Source organism: Ziziphus jujuba, chromosome 8, assembly GCF_031755915.1.
Source record: "Ziziphus jujuba cultivar Dongzao chromosome 8, ASM3175591v1".
Lineage (NCBI taxonomy): Eukaryota > Viridiplantae > Streptophyta > Magnoliopsida > Rosales > Rhamnaceae > Ziziphus > Ziziphus jujuba.
This window is the reverse complement of record NC_083386.1, coordinates 6896425-6906565: the sequence shown is the minus strand read 5'-3', so window position 1 is coordinate 6906565 and position 10141 is coordinate 6896425. Positions and strand designations below refer to the sequence as shown.

General features: G+C 36.4%; 1 protein-coding gene across 1 annotated transcript in view; it reads right to left on the bottom strand.

The window, feature by feature from the left end:
• Nucleotides 1–650: 650 nt before the first annotated feature.
• The window catches only part of LOC132805031 (ankyrin repeat-containing protein NPR4-like), a 32447-nt gene continuing 22956 nt past the window's right edge, over nucleotides 651–10141 (bottom strand). Inside the window, exons 2-6 of the mRNA XM_060819778.1 lie at nucleotides 3599–3838; nucleotides 3030–3167; nucleotides 2856–2930; nucleotides 1679–1752; nucleotides 651–995 (exon numbers count right to left, since the gene is read on the bottom strand). Coding sequence (XP_060675761.1) covers nucleotides 651–995; nucleotides 1679–1752; nucleotides 2856–2930; nucleotides 3030–3167; nucleotides 3599–3838 — 872 coding nt within the window. The remainder of the gene's footprint in view (nucleotides 996–1678; nucleotides 1753–2855; nucleotides 2931–3029; nucleotides 3168–3598; nucleotides 3839–10141) is intronic.

Genomic DNA, 10141 nt, shown 5'->3' with positions numbered 1-10141 from the left:
TTTGAAATAATATTTCTTTGAGTTACATATGTTCTCAAAAGAATATACATATACATATATATGTATATATATATATGTATTTTTTTTTTAAATTATGTGTATTTTGATAACATACCATTATATATGATCATTCTTGTTCAACATAACATAACAGTATAAAAATACATATTTTTTGCTTTCTCCTCAAATGTTATATGTCCATGTTACAACAACCCCTCACATCAACTTCATCAATCTTCCAACGAAAATTAAATAAAATTAGGAAAGAAAAAAAAAAAAAAACACAGATGTATGATATGGTAAACAATCTTGAAACAAAAGTTTACTATAGCTAACAATTTTGATACATGAAAATTGGTAAACAATAATAATACACAATTTGCATGCACTTTCTATATATAATCAACTTCATGCTTCTTAAAAATACTTAGTCCATAAATAGAAAAGTAAATCTCAATAAGAGAGGGAATTGCATCAAAACAAACAAAGTAACTGGAATACTAGCCAGAGAATTGATTAAAAAGGCAACCGAAGATTTCTTATCATCAAGCATCATGGAAACAGCAGTACAGAAAGATATTGTCATTGCAACAATGGAGAGGAAAAGGGCGACAAGACCAATCATGGGCCAAGGCAAAGATTTGTGGAAATCATCTGCATTTGTTGATGTAGATTCCCAAGAACACCAAAACCGAAGTAATGGAAGAGAAAAGTGAGATTGCGTCTGATACGACGTAGAACATGAATGTTTTGTCATCAAGAAACTTTGGATAACCAGTTCTTTCATCATTCCCACCAGGAACAGTGAATGTTGCAGCAAACATGATTGTAACAATGAGTGTACCAACAACAGTACATGAAGTTGCTGTCTCTTTCATCCATCTATCTCCATCATATAATAGTTGTTGGTGTTCTTTTATAAATAGTTGTCTTAGTGTCAAGAACCTTGAGTTTGTGTGTCCATATGTCCATGGAGGTACAATTGACTCCACCACCTATACATATAGTATGAATATTTGTTTATAATTAATTTAATTGATAGAAAACGGATATATATATATATATATATATCAAATGTTATAGCAAAAATATATAATTAAAAGCTTTATTTGAACCTTACATGATTTGGGGAAGTTACACTTACAGAGCCACTTAAGTCTTAAGCCACTTAAGTCTCAATTGTTAATGGTTAGAGGGTACTAAATATAAAAATTTTAAACTAGTAGAGGGTTTAAATTACAATGAAATGAATTAAATTAAAGCTAGAGTTTAAAGGAGCCAAATAACAAGAAGTTGTTGTTTATATGGGAGGGAGACGAACTGGGCAAAATATTTAGTAGTCCCAAAATGTAGCAAATTTTAACTTGAAAATCTAAATTAAAATGTTTTAAATTTAAAGGAATGCAACAAATTTTAATTTGAAAATCTGAATTAAAATGTTGTAAATTTAAGGGATGCAAATTTAACTTTTTCAAATTAAAGAATATTAAAATACAATTGATCCTTATTTGAATTGGAGCCATTATTTTATTAAACAATAATTTTAAAGCTTAGATTTATGTTAGAAAAAGTAATAGTTTTTCCTCCGGACTGTGTCCTTAAGAATGCATGGTTATATTAAATACATTTTAAAACATGTAGCTAGAGAAATTTATATATATATATATATATTACGTACCCTAAACCATTGTAATTCTCTCAGCATTTGTAAAGCAGCTCCTGAAGGACGATCAGGTTGTGCCTCAGGCAATACTACGCCAACCATATGTAGCATGTTATTTCCATCATAATTTATACGATTTGTTGCCATTAATATGGAGTCAACTCCACCAATAAGGCTAAAAATTTTTGCCTGGCGAAAACTAATTGCAACAATAAATATGTTCCCCCCACGGGAATTGGAGGCCTCCGTTAGATCTAGACTCGACTTTAATATACTTTGAACAAATTCAAAATTTTCCTTTTCCACAGCTTCAAAAAGTGCAGTCTTAATCTTTGATCTTGATATTTGGGTTTTGTCTTTTTTATTTCTTCGCATGTTCGCCTTAGAAGTTCAGAGGTTTGAATGTGCACCAATTTCATTTCATATATTTTCTTGAACCCTGTGTAATTATTAATAGTTAAAAAAAATTATTTTACCTATTATTGGATGTATGAAACATATAAACAAATAAATAAATGGGAGGAAGAATCTAAACAATAATTGTAAGAATAAAAATTGAATATAACTAATTAATTACCTAAATTGTCGAAGTGCGTTGCGACTCTTTGTAATGACCAAACTTCACCATGTAATACCTCATCTGAATTGATTAACTAATGGCTTTGAATTAATAGTATATTCAGAAGAGATATTGTTACAATTATAACTACTAACATTTATTGAGTAAATTTCTAACAAGCTTCAGTAACAAATGGAGATTTTTAGGAAAATTATATATAAGCTATCGTGCAAGATCAACATATATGCGTAACCTTTCAATTCTTTACCTTTTTTTTTTTTTTTTTTTTTTTTGATATTGTGAATGTAGGGAATTAATTCAAACTCTGGATTATTGTATAACAAGTGGAAACAATGGTTTTTGCCAATCTTTTGAATTCATGAAACAAGTTCTTAATATCTTTGACTTAATTTAAATCTTGAATGTTATTTATAAGGTACTTAATAAGTTTTTTTTTTTCAGATGCTCATTGAGATTAATTTTTATTAATTGAATATATACTAAAATTAGAGCAGTTTGTAGAAGTTACCTGCAGAAAATTATGACAAAGTTTTTCAGATTTTTTTGCACTAATTGAGCACGTTTTTCAACCTAAATAATCTAAATTAAAATAACGTGGGAAATTTAACATACCTGAGCTCATCTTACTATTGATGGGGAGTTTTGTATATATCTCTTTAATGACGCGGTCTTCATCTATAACTATAGCTATTGAAAACAAAAGACTGTATTAATATCGATATCATATACATATATTTATATAGATATAAATTATATTCTGTATTAATTAATATAATATGTACTAACATTTGTATATCCATTTTTGCCAAAATTTGAGCCGGCGTCCACTTGGATACATTGCGAGTATATGCACAGGTGTACGTGTAGACAGATCAAAAGTTGCGGCCAACTGTGGACAATGCAGCAGAAGATGCAAAGCAACGTCTGCATTGTACATATGAAATGAGAATTTTTAGAATCACGTCAAAAAAAAAGAAAGATCACAACAGCAATAATCGTTTGCACCACAATTATCAAACTTACATGTTAATAAATGTAAGATATGATAATGTGAGTCTAACTATATATATAATATGTATATAAAATATATTATGCTATAACCGTAACATTTCGTCATTATTGCTTGGCTTATGAGCTCAGCAGCATGTGCATGATTGTCCGACAATAGGACAATAGTAAATCATCTATCGGTGCAACTGAATATAGATAACGACCCATTTGAATATGATAAATACGAAAGGCCAATACCACCGGTATCATCATCGATTGAGCAACCATGGTTGGTAATTTCTTGTTCTTTTTAACCATGCAGTCGGCCATTTTGATATTTGCAAAGTAATTAATAGCTGCATTACAACTTGAGTCTTTCATTTCCAAGTCTTCTGGTGACATTTTCTCCACCAGTGTCGCCACAATTTCTGTATGTCCGGCAATGGCCGCGACATGAAGGGCCGTCCTCCCTGTACTTTCTGTGATTATTGTTCTTACTGCATTTGGGCGTTGCGTAATGAATTCCTTTGTCGCATTTAGGTCTCCATCTTGCAGAGCTTTGGAAAACCGTTCGTATTGTTGGTACTGATCATTTGGAATATTCACTACAATACAAAAAATAATGTATTTATACAATGACAACTTAATTTAATATCAAAGCAAAGATCCATAATATTCAATATTTAAAACTTAATAATTTCTGTTAAAAACATATGGAATGGTTCAATTGAGCATAAAAAAATAGTCATAATGGATCTCCATGAGAGGGAATGTTAAAAAAAAAAATATAACTGAATATAATGATAATTTGCATTTCAATAGCGTATTTTTTTTATATAAATGTATTTAAGAAAATGTAATTATTTAAAATTATGATAGGAAAGTTTTGATTCAAACATAAGTTAGTAAAAAAACGAAAAAAAAAAAAAAAAAAAACAAAAGAAAGTCAAATATTATACAAGATTCAATGGTCTTTGGAATACAAGTTAGTCAAAACACAAAAAAAATTTAAAAAAAAAAAATCAAATATTATGCCTATCTCGTGGAAGTTAAATGATCTTAGGGTTCTAAAGGCTTACGCATATTTTTACAAAATCACTTACAGCTGCAAAAGAGAAAGCACTTACACATACTTATGTTAGTGCTCTCTCAGCTGCAAAATAGAAACCGAATTCTTTTTAGGGCAAGATGCACAAAACCACTTACACATATTTAAACAAATTTTTATTTTTATTTTTTTATCATCTATATATATATATATATTATTGGCGTGCGATAAAAGCGGCATCAGATAAAAAGACAATTCTCTACAGTGAAAGTAAAATTGATAAAAACAAGAAAAGAACAAAGGAAATATGCAAACTAGATTGAAGGATTTTTTTTTTTTTTTTATATATATATTCCAAAGAGGGAATGAAAGAGTAGAAGAAAAGAACAAATAAAAGTTTGTGGTTATAAATATTATATATACAGAAGCAATATTTCTCTGAAAATTATCTAGTTCAACAAGTTTTCTATTCATTTTTTCCTAATGTCAAGGGTGAAAGAATTTGAACTCGATCGAGAAAACAGTAGCTTTTATTGCACTAGCTGACCCCACAAGGACATTCAAATGAGTTATCCTATAAGTTCATGCTTAATTTTATTTACCAGAAAAAAAAAAGGGTATAAAATGTAGATTTGCTGATAAAATAAAAAACTTTTCCCTTGACTATATCTCTATGGAAGCACATTCATATGTACGAGAAGCATATTATATGTACTGACCAAATTAATCTCACTCGTATACTGTACGAGAAGCATATTATATGATCAATATAAAACTTATTAAACATAAGACAACTTATTGTGTAATCTGCTCGCTTTTTGGTTTCAATGAAACATTAGCATTAGCTATAAAAAAAATAAAAATAAAAAAAATTTAAAAAAAATAAAAAAGACAACTTATTGTGAGGCTCTTTAAACATTGTTTGGTTGAGATTTCTAAGACAACTTATTGTGAGGCTCTTTAAACATTGTTTGGTTGAGATTTCTCCTATAAAAAAAATTTTCTTTTTGTACAGAGAATAGTTTTTTTTTCAGGACCCGTCCAGAATTCCTTCTCCGGAACCCTAGACAGCCCTGATCCCAGGGAAACCCTACCGAACCCTCCAACGGAAAATTCGGCAGAGCCTCCCCTAAGGGATTTACTTACCACAAATTACCTGCACTGAAAACACACTTCTAAAAACATCCCCTTATTCCTCCCACAAACTATAAATGGTTCCACAAATTACAGCACTCCAAATAACAACAGCAGCAACACAATGCATAAATAACAACCACACGTCCAAAACAGTATACAGAGCATTATACAATTAACTGTGGAATTTATAAAATAACAGATAAAGAAGCAATACAAGGCAGAGAGGAAAAAGGGAAGAAAAACTTCTTGAACCTTCGGCAAACGAATTGAGACGTTGGGCTTGCCTCGGACAATCAACGTCTCCAACCTGGACCTAGGGGAACAGAATTTAAGAGTGTGAGATGCTAATCATCTCAGTGAGTGACCCTATCTACTGTACAATATAATATCACAGTAATAAGTAGATAAATAATAATTAATTGGAAATAATAATTTCTCTCAAAACCCTTACAATTCTCTCAGTTGGAAAAGTTCCCCTTTTAAAACCTTTTCACAAAACCCTTTGTTCGTATTCCCCAAAAACCAAGACATCAAATAAATACCAGAAACGGTAGTAATTATATTTTTAATTCCAATACAGTTTCCAAACATTTTATTTTTAAAACATAGTTCTGAAAATCATTTGATGCACCCACTATATACCAGTGGCGCCAACAGTGTAACATGTAACAGCCCAGACCACCCGCATCAGGATATTGTCCTCTTTGGCCCAGGGTTCACACCCTCTCTCCCCCCTAGCCTCAAGGTTTTGCTCACAAAACGCGTCCTGAAGGGAGAGGTATCCACAGCCTTATAAAGACCGCTTCGTGCCCCTCTCCAACCGATGTGGGATGTTACAATCCTCCCCCCTTGGGATCCAGCGTCCTCGCTGGCACACCGATCCGGGTACTGGCTCTGATACCACTGTAACAGCCCAGACCACCCGCATCAGGATATTGTCCTCTTTGGCCCAGGGTTCACACCCTCTCTCCCCCCTAGCCTCAAGGTTTTGCTCACAAAACGCGTCCTGAAGGGAGAGGTATCCACAGCCTTATAAAGACCGCTTCGTGCCCCTCTCCAACCGATGTGGGATGTTACAATCCTGGTTCGGTGGTATTTCCCTGGGATCAGGGCTGTCTAGGGTTCCGGAGGAGGAATTCTGGACGGGTCCTGATAGTTGGTATCAGAGCCAGTACCCGGATCGGTGTGCCAGCGGGGATGCTGGGCCCCAAGGGGGGAGGATTGTAACATCCCACATCGGTTGGAGAGGGGCACGAAGCGGTCTTTATAAGGATGTGGATACCTCTCCCTTCAAGACGCGTTTCCAGCTTCTGCTGCGAAAAGTAAAACCGTGAGGGGGGCTACGGCCTGGAATACCCCAAAGCGGACAATATCTTGATTGGGCCTGGGAGGCCCGGGCCAGTGGGACTGGCAGGTGTAGGGGTGGGACCCCTAACCATTAGGACGCGTTTTGTGAGCAAAACCTTGAGGCCAGGGGGGAGAGAGGGTGTGAACCCTGGGCCAAAGAGGACAATATCCTGATGCGGGTGGTCTGGGCTGTTACAGTGGTATCAGAGCTCTAGGTTCTAGTATTTCGAAGGGACTGTGCATTGTTGTGTGTCCCATCCATGTCTAGTCTCTCGTTTTACCCGCGTGGAAGCGTTCTTTCTGTTTGTCTCGAAGTAAATTCGTTGCCCGAGTTTGAATAACTCTAATCTTCGAGGGTGTCAATTAGGATCATCTAGCCTAACGGGGACTTCCTATGGCCTAGTCGATGGTCGAGGATGCCTTTTCTTTTTGAAGGTCTAGCTTATCATCGTGAATGGTATCCGTTTCGTTCATGGAGGAGAAGGATGATTGCCTAAGGATGTGTGTCGATTGATTTCAAGGCGTCAAAATATTTTTCCAATCGATTATCAAAATTAAATGCTTTTCAACGTGGTATTGGAAATTAAAGGTGTTTTATTCAAGTATTTTTGGTTTGTGTTCGTACATGTAGTTGTATGTTATAACGTTTGATACTATACTGCACCATATGGAGGCGGCGAACCAATGTGGTCCATGTAGAGCTAGCCCCATGATCATGTTGCCTACGAGTCCAGGGGATTGGACGGCCAATATAGGCAACCACCCTGGTTTGTATTGGTAGCAGAGTGTCAGCGACAGTTGGAATCATGGATTACGTAACATGTAGAAGGTGTCGTACGTACCTCCATTACAAGCGTGCATATTTTATTTTATGCTATGGATTTTAAGATATGATTTTCAATGTGGAGTTTTAACAATTGCCTATGCAAGTTAGGTATATTTGAAAAATATATTTTATTATTTGTTTTATGTTATGGTTTTTCCAAGAGCGACTTAAGGGTTAAGTATCGCCAGTCGAGAATCCAAAGCAGGGTATCGTTGAGTTCAAAAAGGAGATCTTAAAGGAAGCACGCGGTTCAAAGTATGCGATACACCCCAAGGGTACCAAGACGTATGGAATGCTCACTGGATGACATGGTGGTTTGGCACGATAAAGGAAGTTGCAAGATCCGAATAAAGGTACTTAGGTCACCGATAAGTAAAAGTAGGGAGATGTAAATATGGATTTCGTGCTTAAACTATCATTCACAAAGAGAAGGTACGACAGCGTTTAGAGAATCAAGCAAGCTCCGGATAGCGACTAAAGTTCTACTTGGTGGTTGATGAGGTTAATGAGATGAGGATGATTCCTTAGGCATGGTTGGATGTTTAAGCATGGTTATTTTTCATTCTAGAAGCTAAGATCTTGATATCTTATTTCCTTGGAGATTTAAGGTTCGTATTGATGGTGCTTCATCGATTCAAGGTGGTTGATATTGTTGGTGATAATTTACAATGATAAGGAGTATGATTTTTGGGACGGAGTTAGAATTTAAGAAGTGTGGAATACTTTATTGGGTTAAGGATCTAGTGATTTGTTCATAGTATTGGTGGTGATGCTAGAATTAGGATTTAAATTCTTTATTGCTTGAGGTGTGGATTCATGGAATTTATTTGAAATAAGGGAAACTTAGGGTTTTCAAGAATGATATTTGGATGTTGAGAATTTTATTCATGACCTTGATGAATTTAGTTAAAAGAAAGATTGATGTTTGTCGAGGTTAAGACTATTGGTTAATCAATGAGGAGCAAGGGTTTTATAATTGTAAGTACTAGGAGGGTAATCGAAGACAAGTGAATTAATCTCAACCTTAACTTGGTGATACCAGTATTTGAGGAAATTAGACTTAAGTTCTAATCTAACCTTTTAAAGTGCTGATCGAGTCACGAGAGTTGGTTGTTGGTTTAAGGATGCATGCTTTAGAAGCACCTTATGGTTAGCGTTCGACTATGACCAAGACTTGCAGATCGTGTTCTCGTGGACCAATTTGAATATCCTTACTTAGTGGGCATGAGAAGGAAAGTTGCACAAGAGGGAAGTTAAAGTCACTATTAGGCGAATGTAGTGGCAGATGCCTTGAGTAAGAAGGCTACTGGATCCCTTGCTCACATCCAAGTCATCCAACTACCTCTCATGGTGGAGTTGAAGAAGATGGGGGTGTTAATGCATATGCATCCTTCATGAGTTCTCATGGCTAGCTTCCAGGTACGACCGGTGTTGGTGGATCGTATAGTAGAGACCCAAATGGAAGATCCTAAGTTGAGGACAATTAAGGGCAAGGTACAAGAAGGTCTTGATCCGGAATTTTCCATAAGGAGGGATGGAGCCCTCGTGTATAAAGGACGACTTTGCGTTCCGGATATCCCAGGACTCAAGAAGGAGATTTTGGAGGAGGCGCATAGCTCGATGTATGCGATGCATCCGGGAAGTACCAAGATGTACCGGACGCTTGTTAAGTATTATTGGTGGATTGGTATGAAGAGAGAAGTGGCAGACTTCGTATTAAAGTGTTTGATTTGTCAACAAGTGAAAGCAGAAAGACAGAAGCCTTCGGGACTACTCCAACCTTTACCGATTCCCGTGTGGAAGTGGGAAGAACTCAACATGGACTTCGTATTCAAGCTTCCTTCCACACCTAGAAGGTACGACGGCATTTGGGTAATCATTGATCGTCTCACCAAGTCGGCACACTTCCTACCGGTACGAGAACATTTTCACCCGAGAAGTTAGCTTAGTTGTTCATGCAACGCATTGTAAGTCTTCATGGAGTACCGTTAGCCATCGTCTCCGATCGAGATCCGCGCTTTACTTCACGACTATGGCGGAAATTGGCTGATGCACTAGGAGCAAGACTTAACTACAGCACCGCTTTTCACCCGCAATCTGATGGACAAGCAGAGTGCACAATTCGGACATTAGAAGACCTGCTAAGGTCTTGCATTATGCAGTTTCGTGGTAGCTGGGATGAACAACTGCCATTGATAGAGTTTTGTCCTCCTGCGTACCGTGAGGCGAGAAGGAGAGAGTTCGAGGAACTGCGACAGGGGAACATGACAGTGACCGAGTACGAGAGGAGATTCCGAGAACTATCAGGATTCTGCATGCACCTGATTCCCGACGATCACACGAAGAAGGTGAGGTTCATAGACGGATTGAAAGAGAGCATCGGCTACACCCTTTCCGGATCAGTACATCCCACCTATCAGTCCGCCAGGGATGCAGCGCTCGAGCTAGAGAGACAGGAAGAGATACACAGACCCTCGAGGCGCAGATCATTCGAAGGATCGTATAGCGGAGTACCTCGACAGGGGGCAGCTAAGAAGAGCCATAGCTCAG